The sequence below is a fragment of the Rhipicephalus microplus genome, chromosome 6, assembly GCF_043290135.1.
Source record: "Rhipicephalus microplus isolate Deutch F79 chromosome 6, USDA_Rmic, whole genome shotgun sequence".
Lineage (NCBI taxonomy): Eukaryota > Metazoa > Arthropoda > Arachnida > Ixodida > Ixodidae > Rhipicephalus > Rhipicephalus microplus.
Genome location: NC_134705.1, coordinates 70,020,958 through 70,035,118, shown reverse-complemented (window position 1 = coordinate 70,035,118; position 14,161 = coordinate 70,020,958). Strand labels below are relative to the sequence as shown.

The following is a 14,161-nucleotide window of genomic DNA, read 5'->3' as shown; positions in this document are numbered from 1 at the left end:
GTCTAATAACTTCTCCTATACATTCTTTGGCAGTATTGTCCCAAATCTCATTATTATTGTGTTAAAACACAGAAAAACTAGCCCTTGAGTATGAACTTGTTTCCCTTATTCATTAACGAGGGTCTCGTACTGGCAGACTTGGTGCCATTAGGTTGCATACGGTTGCATACTATTGGTCAGCTGCCAGATCGTAATACGTTCACGTGCTACGTGACGCCAAAGAGGCTCAATAAGAGTGTGCCACATTCGCCTTCATGGCTACAGGTGGCGCTGACTGACACTCCCACGTTTAAATTCACAATTGAACCCAATAAAGCGGCTCGGGGGATAGCCATCGTGGTAGCTCAGTGGTACAGCATCGAACGCGTTATTCGAAGGTCGCAGGTTCGGTTCCTGCTCAGGGCAAGCTACCTTTTAACCCACTTTTCTTTCTTCACATTTACAGTACAATTGGTCTAATAACATCTCCCATATATTCCTTGGCAGTATTGTCTTTTAAATCTCCTATATATATATATATATATATATATATATATATATATATATATATATATATATATATATATATATATATATATATATATATATATATATATATATATATATATATATATATATTAGGGAAAGGAGCTTATACTTAAAGGCTCGTTTTTTCGTGTTTTGACGCAATATACTAAGATCTAACAGACAATAATGCCAAGAAAAGTATAAGGGAAGTTATAAGACCAAATTGTATTGTAAATGTGACGAAAGGAAAGTGGGTGAAAAGATAACTTGCCGTGAGCTGTAGCCAAACCTTACGCTTTCGATGCTCTACCACTGAGCTACCAAGCTGGCTATCCTCCCAGCCACTTTATTATGTATATATGTGAATTTGAACGTGGGAGTGTCAGTCAGCGCCCCCATGGTGATGAGTGGTGCATATATATATATATAGCGGTAGTAATAATTCAATGGACAAGTTAGTCTTCGTGAAGGTATAGGATATGGCACAACGGGAGCGTTGTCAACAAGGATAAATATATTTATTTCCCAACAGTTTCGGGAGGGGTCCTCCCTTCATCAGGGGATGAGTTATAGTGACATGAACTTCCAAACTTCGTTGCTGCCGCATCCCTCTCGCCTTGAAAGATGTTTGCGAGAGTGGGAGGGAACTAAAATAAAGGAAATAAAGAAAAAAAAGAACAAAAGAGGGAAGAAAAAAGACGAAAAGAAAAAAAAGAAAACGAAAGAAAAGAAAGAAAATTAAAAAGGGAAAGAAGCACTGTCAACACTGAGAACGAAACCAACTGTCCCTGTACGTCCACATCCGGTTCCAATCCCGTGCTGGTCAGTTCTCGACCTGTGTCGGGCTACCCAAGATTGTCGCCGCGGTGGAGGGAGGGGTCCGTGATGGCGTGCGTAAAGAAAAGGTTTCCCCTTAAAGGGTCGGTCGGCTCTTTACCCTTAATCTTCGTCCGTTTCCCTTCAATGGTCATCCAACGGACCCGACTCCCGAATTTGAAAGGGAGATAAAAGTAACCTTAAACAATCTCCGCCGGGGCGAGAAATTTACCAGCAAAATGTTAAAAGCAATGTTACCGGTCCATTCTGTTCCCGGTCGATTCTATTTGCTCCCCAAAATAGACAAGGCAGGCAATCCGGGACGTTCGATAGTATCCAGTAACAGTACATCAACAGAAAATATATCAGAAATCATCAATTCCTTAATAAAAAACATCCCCCCAAATTTTCCCTATTACCTAAAGGACACAAACCACTTCATCTGCGAAACTTCAAGTCTCGACATCCCAGGCGGCCGTTCTCTGGTGACCATGGACGTCTGCTCACTGTACACCAACATACCCCACCATGACGGAATAGCGGCTATGGTTTCTGAATATGTAAAATCTGACTCATCAAATAGTGTAAGTGGCGAGGTACTGTTTACACTTCTTGAACTTGTACTAAATTATAACCATTTTGAGTTCAATGACAAGCATTTCCTTCAGGTCAGTGGCACTGCAATTGGCACGAAAATGGCCGCAAACTTCGCGAGCACCTTTATGGCTTCACTTGAAATCCCATTCATTGAGGGACGCACCTTGAAACCTTTCTACTACAGAAGATACTTAGACGATATTTTTATGATATGGAACCATGATGAGGGAAGTCTTTTCCGCTTCATAGAGAATTTCAACAAGTGCCACCCGTCAAATAAATTCACGCACGAAATTTCCAAAACTAGCATTAACTTTTTGGACGTCACTGTCATGGTCAAAAATGACCGCTTGTCAACAAAACTTTACAAAAAGCCTACAGACCGTCATATGTACCTACATTTCAACGGCAGCCACCCAAAGCATTGCAAAACGGGTAGTCTATATTCTCAGGCCTACCGGTACCAAAGAATATGCACCGATATGCGGGAATTTGACAGACACGCGGAACACCTAAAGCATTCCTTATTGAAACAAAATTATCCGGAAGACATTATTGACGATGCCATACTACGTGCTCGCAACGTGAACAGGAATTATATAATTAAGGAACCAAACAGAGTATCTAAAACGACTTCCCAAACGAACCTTGTACTAACTTACTCCTCATCAGCGCCACGAATCAACAACATACTTTCCCGCCATTTCAACATAATCAGGCAAAGCGAACGACTAACTTCTATTTTCGCGAAGCCACGTCACGTGGTGTACCACAGGGATAAAAATCTGAAGGACATTCTTGTCAGAGCAAAAACAAACACCCCCAAAATTCAATCAGGGTGCCATCCCTGCGGAAAAGCTCGATGCAAGGTATGCCCACAGATGGTCACAACACGTGAATCCAAAGCGAACTTCTCGGATTTCAAAATCTGCATAACTGAAAGCCCTAATTGTGACTCCAGTAACGTAATATGCATGCTACATTGCAACATCTGCGGACAAGAATATATCGGCCAAACAGACACGCCATTTCGGCTGCGGTTTAATAATCACCAGTACCACGACACTTCACTGCCGAGGCTACCTTTATCTAGACATCTGCGCCTGCCAAACCACAGTTTTGAAAATATCAGCGTAACTCTTTTGCAGTCCGGTTTCTCAAACAGGCGTGAGCGCGAACAGCGTGAGGCATATTTTATTTTCAAATTTCGAACATTAGTAGCCGGCATCATCGAGGACCCCGGAAGACTCTCCTGCCTCCGAGAAGTAAGCCAGGTGGAAATTGGTGACAAAGATTGATAGCTGGAAACCATGCTTGTTTTTTCTGACTGACTCGTACGTGTACACTGTCCTTTCTTGTTTTTTGTTTTTCTTATTTTCCCCCTTTTTTCTTTTTTTCACATGCACATACAAAGTGTTTATGTTCGCCTACCACTTGATGACTATTGAAGGGAAACGGACGAAGATTAAGGGTAAAGAGCCGACCGACCCATTAAGGGGAAACCCTTTCTTTACGCACGCCATCACGGACCCCTCCCGCCATCGCGGCGACAATCTTGGGTAGCCCGACACAGGTCGAGATCTGACCAGCACGGGATTGGAACCGGATGTGGACGTACAGGAACAGTTGGTTTCGTTCTCAGTGTTGACAGTGGTTCTTTCCCTTTTTTATTTTCTTTCTTTTCTTTCTTTTTCTTTTTTCTTCTCGTCTTTTTTCTTCCCCCTTTTTTCTTTCTTTCTTTTTTTTAGTTCCCTCTCACTCTCGCAAACATCTTTCAAAACGAGAGGAACGCGGCAGCAACGAAGTTTGGAAGTGCATGTCACTATAACTCATCCCCTGATGAAGGAAGGACCCCTCCCGAAACTGTTGGGAAATGTATTTATCCTTGTTGACAACGCTCCCGTTGTGCCATATCCCTTCCCTATATATATATATATATATATATATATATATATATATATATATATATATATATATATATATATATATATATATATATATATATATATGACGCTACGATTAACGGGTGACGTGGCCTGGCTCATACGCCATGTTTATTGCATTCTGCTCTTCTTCCTTCTCGACCTCTACTCACCATCACTTGATACGTCACACGATTCCCCCTCCCCCCGAAAGATGACACTGGTTACAAACTATAACAATATAAAGAAGTGAATGAAGAAAACATTGCCCAACTTCACAGTTTCACGTCCAAATGGAGTTCCACAATCTCACTAAATCTTCAAGGCCGATTGAGCAGTCCGATGAATTTTATGACAACTCTGGTGGGCGAGGTTGACTGTTGCGTTCTGGCCAACTGAAGCACGCCTTGAACGTAGAAATTACTGATGACACAGCAATTCTCGTCATGAATGAACAAGGGTTGCAGTACTTGTAGCATTTGAGAGTCGGATGTCGTAGGCACGAAGTTCTCCGTCGTAGACGCTGCTTTCTGTGTCGTGGCTGAGACAGAACGAGTGCTTGCAGCCTGCATGTGCGAGAACCGAAGCTGATGGTATGATGCCTTTGTTCCTTCATTGTATACGTGGTAGCTGCACGTCTCTTTCGTAGCTTTCTGTGGTCTTCTCTCAGTTTGTTGAATCGTAGACACGGCGTTGAGAACTGGTGCAGAAAACTTTGTCGACGTTGCTTTCTGCGAAGATGGCTTAGGTATCGACTTCGTCTTTGCTTCTTTAATTGATGTTGTCTCTGATGATCTTTCAGCCACAAGTGTACTCGTGAGGAGGTTTCACTTGATCGTTGTTCTTGTTTGAGTAGCCGTTGCAGTTCTTGGAGTTCGTGGAGTTGCCTTTGTTGAAATTGCTCGTCTTCTTGTGAAAGTTCGTCAGATGGGCGTCTTTCAGGAACATGAGTCTGCTTTTCTTTAGATGGTGTTGTGATCAGTAGATTGTCGGTAGTCGACACTGTACTGCTAGGCTTGTCCTGCGATGAAAGCAGCGTGACAGGCTGATGAGAACGCTCCCAAGATGGTTGTGAGTCATCCTTGATTGTAAATGCTTCTGTCAGTTGACAATGCGCCGGCGTTGGTGGATTCAAAATTCCTGCAGTGCTTTGACTCCCATGTGTGTTGTCACTTGACGATGAGAGCACAATAGACATGGCTGCGGGTGGTTCTGATGGCGTATGTTTTTCTTTTTGCAGCGTAGTTAGGCTGACAATGTCTGTCGAACGACCCTGGTCCGGAACGTCAGGGTAGGGGCTGGTATTGTTAGGATTCACTAGCTCGTCACGCGTGAATTCCGTCGCACGCTCGAAACCGTCTGGGCCTTGTGTGTGACACGAAGCATCGAGGAATTCGGGTGGTTCAGTAAAATGTAAAGTGTTGTGGTGCAGTGAACACGTTGAAAATGCCGATTTCATTGTTCTTGGGAAAGCCGGCTTTAGGTTTAGTCTTTTGCCGAAATTTTCTAGATTCCTTTCGGTATACGAACGCTTTACCTTGTCTGTTGCGAAGTGCACGTTACCAGTCGGTGTTCGAATGCGTGACGTTTTTTCGGAAGAGTCATATGATGGTACAATGGTGGTATATTTTCTCTGAGATCTCGTTTGGAAAATAGGCTTACTGCGGGAAGACTTCGCGTAACTGTGATGGGTCAGTTGAAAAGCCTTCCGCTGATGAGGTATGAACAGGTCTTCATCGTATTCTTTGAAACGGGTGATCATCTCTTCCCTGATCTTTTGCCATGATTTGTCGTTTTCAAATGTGTGTGTCAGGTAAAACTTGAATGCCTCACCGGAGATGTAGTCAGTGAAGTTGGTGATCATTTTCCGTTCCGACCATGATGCAGCGGTTGCGTGGTGCTCGAACAGGTCGAACCAGTCCTGTACAGGTCCATCGTCCGCTGCTCCGGTGTACTTGGGGATGGGAAGGTCGTCTGATGGTGCTGTCATAATGCTGGTCTTGGTATAGTGTTGGGATGTACTTTCGTGGTCCACGTTTGGTCACTGTGTCTTGCTGAGACGTTCGGAGATGGTGTCTAGTTGATGAAGTGGCCGCCAGGTCTTCATCCTGTCGACTTGTGTGACGCTACGATTAACGGGTGACGTGGCCTGGCTCATACGCCATGTTTATTGCATTCTGCTCTTCTTCCTTCTCGACCATATATATATATATATATATATATATATATATATATATATATATATATATATATATATATATATATATATATATATATATATATATATATATATATATATATATATAGCTCAGGACATAATACTTACGTTGATTAGAAAGAAAAGAACTGAGATGGCGGGTGAAGTTGTGATGTTGAAGTTGTAACAGAGTGGGTACCAGAATTCTGCGTCACAACCAAAGGAAGAGTACTCTACGAAAAGTTTATCACTTAATGATAGTGCCAATGGAGATAATGAGGTACGGAAGAAACGATTGAAGAGCATAAATACGCAGACTATTGAATAGCTCTTGTAGATGTTGCAGTTTCTGGCACTACAAAGAACAAAATTAAGAAAGATAACAGGACGAATTGTGCTTTATGCTCTAAGCAAACTATTTAGGGGAATATAGACAAACTCAACAGGCAAAAAACAAGCACCAACTCAAAAGTCCCAAGACCATGGGCACAGCTCGATACACGCCCAACGTTCCGTTACCCTAGTTGTAATTCGTGAACGGATCAATGTGTCACGCGTTTAAAACGTACAAGGAGAGACTGCTTACTTGAGAAGCTTTTAGCTAAAGTGGTTGCTCAGTCAATGCACTGACGGTGTTGTCTGACTGACCTGTGTATCTATATTGTTCCAACTGTGTGCTACGTTGCCCCGTAATATAATAAGTATTCAAAATAAACGATGGTTAGGTGTAAGTGTTTGAAGGGAATAATATATAATTTACCTCCGTTTGACGCTAAGGTATTTGTATTTTTTGTACATGTCTTTTATTAAAAAAAATTTGCAACGTTTTCGTATTTAAGTTAGAGCTAGCGCATTTTCTTGTTACTTTGAGGAGGACGTTGCGAAAATTATCACCAACAGGATGAAGGAAATGAGACAGTTTGAGCAGCGCTCCGAATGTGTCCTCCTCCTCTTGTGCTTCATCCCTCTCAGGCTTATTTTAACAGAGATGCTTTGTTTTCTGCTTGCCCATCAGTCTACATTGTTGTAGAGGGCGTTCTAAAACGACTGATCTATTTTCTTATGCCAGTGCCTATGAAGTATATTTTTTGGTATTTAAAAAAACAAGAGCCCTCCAAGCATGGAGGATGCCTTGAAGTATGAAACAAAAGCACCAAACAGGCCTAATGTGAGGCCATATTGCGGCACTCCAACCATGCTTCGAGCGAAATCTTGTGTGCAGAATGGCGAATGAGCAGCAGCAACTCTACCGGGTGTTTCATCCGTCACGCGTAACGCTATGAAGGCTCTAAAGGAAGTCCGTTCAGCAAAATGTCTAACTCTGTGTGGCTCGCACTTGGACTGTGTCATCGTAAGTCTGGCCTCGGAGATTGATTCCGGCTGCGCGCTAGGGGAACTAATCGCGGAGGTCATGACGTGGAAACACACAGATGTTAAGTGGTTGGGAACAATATATTAACAACAGCATGAATAACGGGGTTTGTTTATTTCCATAGCACAAACGATCTTCAATTGCTACTCAGTCTAAATACAAATATTCACATGATGAGTGGTAGAACCATTGATATATTTCTTGGTGCAAACGCAATCACTGCAAGAAGTGTCGCTAACTTCCTTAGCATCACACCTGATCAAAAAAAGCTATGTACAAAGGCTCAACAAAGTGCAGAGCTTTCATTGTCTTTTTAGTGAAGTTTTTTGCTGTTGCGCTTCTCGGTGCCGCACCAAACTCCTCCAGAGAGGGCAGCCAACAACGTGACAACCACTGAGGCCAGCACCAGCAAATGTCACAAAGTGTGAACAGAAGAAGTGAAGCTGACGCGTCGCTAAGTAGTATGCAGTTTCGATCAATGGACCAACAAGAAATATTCTTGATAGTAATTTTAAATCTCATTTTCCATTTTGTACAATGAAGGACGAGTCAGAGTGCCGCAGAAAGGTCTCTTTCCTTGATTTTACCTGTAGCACCAACCATTGGGATTAGGAACTGCAAACTCATAATATATGGCTTCTGAGTTTGAAGTTGCCGCACATCACTGAGGGCACCTTCCTATTCAGTCAACACACTCACTTCTGCTATGCGTGTCGATGATCTTGAGTATGACCCTCGGAAACGGTTCACAAATATCGCAAGCGTTCAGCTGTCTAAGCTTTCAAATCATTCTATTACCGTTTAATAGATAATAATGGGTGGCCCTATTTTGGCAAGAGTATTCATTCACCAAAAAACGCATTCGAATGGCTTCATCGAAAGCAATGATTTGCGGAATTCATCTTCTTTTTAGTAACGTTAGATGTCAATGTGAGATAGCCAGCCTAACTGAAGGCAAATATCATGAAGTACAAGTGACACTAAGTTGTTCCATGCAACAGTGGTACTATACTGCTTAATGTATGAACATATCGAAGCCACGCCAGATGTTCGTCTTCAGGCCATTGCGATTCTATTTAAATAGGGGTGCAATTCATACACACCGGTGAGCATAAATTCGAGTCATCGGTAATGGGCTCTGAAAATTTGAAGTAAATGTCTGCTATTTTGTCATGGCATGCTACATATTCATATCCTTGTTTTAGCACCTAAAGCTTTGTAAACTTTTTAGAGACCTTACATTCGTATCGTATCATCAAAGATGCTGCTGGATATGTAAGCAAAGCAGCCTTGTCACCTCTTGTTGTACATAAACTTTCGACTGATGCCTGTGATCTTGGCTTTCTGTGGGCTTATTTTTGATACTTCCGTTCAGAAAACATTTACTTCGGGAATGAACGAATACTACATCGCATTGCCTCCGTTGTTTTATTCTCTTTTTTGTGCACTAGAAAAATACAAGCCACTGAAGCTCTCTACCATATTTAACGACACTGTTTCGAAACCATCTTTTTTTATTACTGCGAATCTAAGTATACCGTAACAAACCAAACCGCTGTAATTTACCTTGCCACCAAATGTGTGTGGCCGGTACTAGATGCCATGACAGCGTTTACATACAATAATATACCTAAGGCAGTGATTCTCCGAAATCACAAGGGTTCCACGAAGCTCGTTTGGGAGTCCGCTAAGCCAATCATCGAAAAAACGAAAAAGTGTGTGTGTGTGTGTGTGTGTGTGTGTGTGTTTTAAAGCATTCTATGTCTCGTCACATCGGCCCATTCTTAATTTGATTTGATTCACTACATAACATTCTTGCCCAGCGGTGGAGCTCACGTTTCTGCTTCTCCATAATATGGCTGCATAGCTTTTGATACAGTCATTTATGACACATGCATAGGATAATGCTTTTTTAAATCTTGCATCTTTGGGGCGAAAACAGAAACAGCTTGAGTAGCTGCATACCGCACATATTAGTGACATGTTGTTGAGCTTGAATGGAAGTAGCTCTCAAACAAAAATCTTTTTTTTTTCCAGGAAGGCATAGAAGATAGCTGTGTCATGCTGACTGTTGCGTTCACTCACGAACTCTCCCCTAACCATTCATCTTAGAGCATAATGTCCCTCATCCACTCCATCAGTCCACAAGAGCTCTCCGAAACTTGCTTGGCTGAGAACCAGTGACCTAGGAAATATTAATAAGAAGTGAGAAATGATTGAGGGGCTGGCTAACAATGCGAGGTTTCTCTTATAAAATAGATAAGGTGATAGTTATTGCTCCAGCTGAGCTGGTGGACATCGAACGCATTATTCGATGGTCGCAGGTTCGGTCTCTCCCAGTGGTAAGTGAGCTTTTTGTCCACATTTCTTTCTTATTTTCACATTATACTTACATTTAATAACAACCTTTATGCAATATTGGTCATCATTGTCTCTTTGTTTTCATTATATTGTGGCTAACAAACAAAAGCCGAGCGCTTGAATTTGCAATTCCTTCCTCCTTTGGCCTAGGCTATGCATTTTAATGGCGTGCGCATGTAGAAATGACCCTAGACGTACCGAGATGGCGCTGATGAAGACGAGTATGGCGGTGATCAGGGCCATGGAGTAGACGGCGATGTACGTGCCATGCTTCTTGTAGTACACTGCGTATCAAAAGTGAAACAAATGTGTGCATTACTAATGGGCCAGCCACTAATATTGAAACAATTTATGCAAATATTTTACACAGCACGTGGCAGTTGCTATTTGTGAGGCCTCCTTAGATCTTGGTGGGCAGCTTTCCAACATGTGGTGCAACGAACGTAGACGTCTGCGTAATATCCTACTGTTGAGCTATTACGAACTCTGCTGTCCAAAATATCGGACGTCTATGTTAACATCTCTGAAGTTGGTTGCCAGTTTCCTGAAAGCAATCTTCACTGCAACAAAAGGGAAGAGGCCTTTCGCATTACGATGTCGCTCGCAAAATGAAATGCTTAATTTCAGCCTTTTTAGCATCATTAAGTTTTTGTTCACTTGATGAAATTCCATTTTTTTTCAGTTCACGAGAAAAAACGCTTCGTGTTTAATGTTTTCTATTTAGGCAGCAATATTTGAGAGACCTCAATGATCAATAAATGCAACAGTGCACGACACCTAAAGATCATACTATAAAAACAATTACGTACTAGAGCGTTCTTACCTATTCGCGATATATAGAGCAATACTGACAGTTCCCTGACTTAGATCACCACCTATTTTTCTGTGAACTGATAGTTGCACATTAGTAGAGCTCGACCTGCATGTGACTGAAACACTGCGAGTGAAAAGTTCAACTGTCTTGCGTATTCTTGCGTATTTCATTCATTGTCAATGTACCGCCACAATATTTTTATAGGTTCATGACTTTGACGAAGGCAGTAGTCGGCAGGTTCAAGACGAAGCATTTCCTTTGGGCGAATCCGTGCCCGCTAAACGGAAAGTGAAGCTACGAGGCATGCACGCTGTAGACCGAGAGCGCTGAAAATAGCGTCGGCCGTCGATCGACTCATCTTCCATCTTCGGTGAACTGTATATATATATATATATATATATATATATATATATATATATATATATATATATATATATATATATATATAACCAGCTCACAGCTGGTTATTTTTTCATCCACTTTTCTATCTTTTTATTTACATTCCATTGGTTCTAATAACTTTCCCTGTACATTCCTTGGCATTACTGTCTGTTAGATCTCATATATATATATATATATATATATATATATATATATATGTAACGTAAGAAGGTACGTTCAGCCAAGCCCTGAATTTACTATCCAGATTCAGGCGCAAGAACCACTCGCTGCGAACACCGAAGAAGAAGAACCTGTTGATGTATCTATCAACTCTGAAGCATTACCTTCATTACCCGAAATGCAGCACAACAGCCTAGAGACTACTACCTGCCCACTCGACACCACATTCAGTTGCCCAGAAAGTCAGTGTCATGGTCAAAAAGGGCTGCCACCTCAGCTGTTTTCGCAGCAACATCATCAATGCCAGCAAGTCCAAGAACAACAGAGATTCCAAGGGCTATACGAACAAGGACGACGACGAATGGAATCATCTTCGGAAGAACACACGTGGTTTATGGAAAGCCGTTTACAAACGTGTCAACCAAACCGACGACATATTCAAGATTTCTCGCTCGAAACAAAGAAAGCATCGAATCCAGAATATTTTCCCAAGGGGCGTCGAGTAAGTTTTCTCCAGTCGAGATCAAGACTCAGGCAACACGACATACAACGTCGAGAAAGGCGCCAAACCATACCCTGTATTCCGCAGGGACGCACAAATCACCGCACCAGCCTCGTTCAACAAGCACGCAAACGGGTGGCGCCGCATGGGTTCCAATCAAGACAAATAGCACGACACCTGCGCAAATAATCCAGCCAATGCTTCAAGGCCATCACACCACGTTCATTCATCGCAAGAATACCGGCTGTGTTTCCATCTGATTTCACGCTCAAAGCATGCTTATGTCGTCCAGAGCGCAACAGCCAGCCTCGCCTTCCAGAGCTGTACTTGATACCCCGGATTGCTGTCCTCTCCTGTGAAGCTATAGTGTGTTAACGGAAACTTCCTCGGACTTGGAATGATCTTCTCTTTTTGACAGTGTTCAGTTCTAAGCCATGCATGTTAGGTTTCATTTATGTTCGTCTGACACGACTTCTTTCGGGGAGAGGGGGAATCCTGTAACGTAAGAAGGTAGCGATGGTTAGGAGTTAGTAGTAGAGGCAGAGAAGGAAGAAAATCAGAATGAAATAAACATGGGGTATGCGCCAGGCCACGTCGCCCATTCTTCATAGCGTCACACACACACACACACACACACACACACACACACACACACACACACACACACACACACACACACACACACACACACACACACACACACACACACACACACACACACACACACACACACACACACACACACACACACACACACACACACACACACACACACACACACACACACACACACACACACACACACACACACACACACACACACACACACACACACACACACACACACACACACACACACACACACACACACACACACACACACACACACACACACACACACATATATATATATATATATATATATATATATATATATATATATATATATATATATATATATATATATATATATATATATATATATATATATATATATATATATATATATATATATATATATATATATATATATTGTAGGGAACTATGCGAACGACGACGAAGCAGCATTAAACGGCAAGCCACAGCGTTGGGGCACGCGCACGACCCGAGCTTGCGTTTGTTTTGTATTTTCGGCCTGTTTGCGTTCCTCGCTCTTCTGGCGTTCCTCGGCCTTCCAGTAGGTCTGTACGTAAATAAACTGCGTGACATCTGGTGGAGCTGTGTGGACTCCCGTACAAACCTGGAACTTCGCTCCCGTACGCTTCCCCCTCTACGTGACACGAACATGGCCACCGAGACGCCTCTCCAGGTGGGACCTTCGACCGTCCATGTCACTTGCGGTGCCGTCTATCCTCAACGAGACCCTTCTATCTTCATGGGCTCCACTGAGTCGGACGTCGAAGATTGGTTGGCGAGGTACGACAAAGTCGGCGCAAGTAGCAAATGGGACGACCCAAGTAAGCTGGGCTACGTCACATTCTACCTTGCGGACACCGCGCAACTGTGGGTTAATAACCACGCAGCTGACATTACTACGTGGTCTGCATTCAAGACGGCTATTACGGACGTCTTTGGCCGACCTGCGGCACGCAAGCTTCAAGCCGAGCACCGTTTACGTCACCGTGCGCAGCAACCAGGCGAGACCTACACGGGCTACATTGAAGATGTGTTGCATCTATGCAACCGCATCAACTCTATCATGCCTGAGGAAGAAAAAATCAGGCACATATTGAAAGGCATTGACGACGGCGCCTTTCAGATGTTGCTCGCAAGAAATCCCCCCACCATTGCTGTCCTCGTTTCCCTCTGTCAAAGCTTCGATGAATTGCGTAAGCAGCGCGCAATTGCTCGTCAAGCCCTCACGACGCCACACACGCTCGCAAGCTTGCACCTAGCTGCCCATCCTACCGATCAGCAGCCGGTGCTTTCGACAATCAAGGACTTCGTCCGCGAAGAGGTAGCGCGCCAGCTATCACTGCTGCCACTGACACATGGGCCCACGCAAGCTTTGGCACCGGACCTCCAACACGTCATCCGGACCCAAGTCGCTGAAGCCCTTCCGCCGGTGCATCAGCAACCACCAGTCACTACACCTCTCACGTACGCCGCCGTCGCTGCTCGTCCTACGCAACAGCGTATGCCATATGCTCAACCTGCCACGCCACCCTATGTCGTGCCTCCAACAACAATTGCTGCGCCGTACCCCTACGCGAGATCTTCTGCTTCATTTTACCGTCGTTTAGACGCTTGGAGGACGCCGGATAATAGGCCCATCTGTTTCGACTGTGGTATCGCTGAACACGTCGCCCGCCACTGTCCCCGAGATCCCCCTCCAGTCGACACCGTGGGCAGGCCAATGGCGTCGTCGTCTAGGACGCCATCAAGGTACACCACTGACGGTCCTCGACCCTACGCAAACCATCGGTCACCATCGCCCCGACGACGCTCCCTGTGACCTATGCGTCGCCGACCTGCTACGGAAGAGGGAACTGATCGCTGCAGCTCCGGAGGC

At 43.6% G+C, this 14,161-nt stretch overlaps 1 protein-coding gene across 1 annotated transcript in view; it reads right to left on the bottom strand.

The window, feature by feature from the left end:
- The window catches only part of LOC142764796 (uncharacterized), a 51,364-nt gene that overhangs the window by 31,444 nt on the left and 5,759 nt on the right, over positions 1 to 14,161 (bottom strand). The window contains exon 4 of the mRNA XM_075865327.1: positions 9,971 to 10,056. Within this exon, the coding sequence (XP_075721442.1) occupies positions 9,971 to 10,056 (86 nt within the window). The remainder of the gene's footprint in view (positions 1 to 9,970; positions 10,057 to 14,161) is intronic.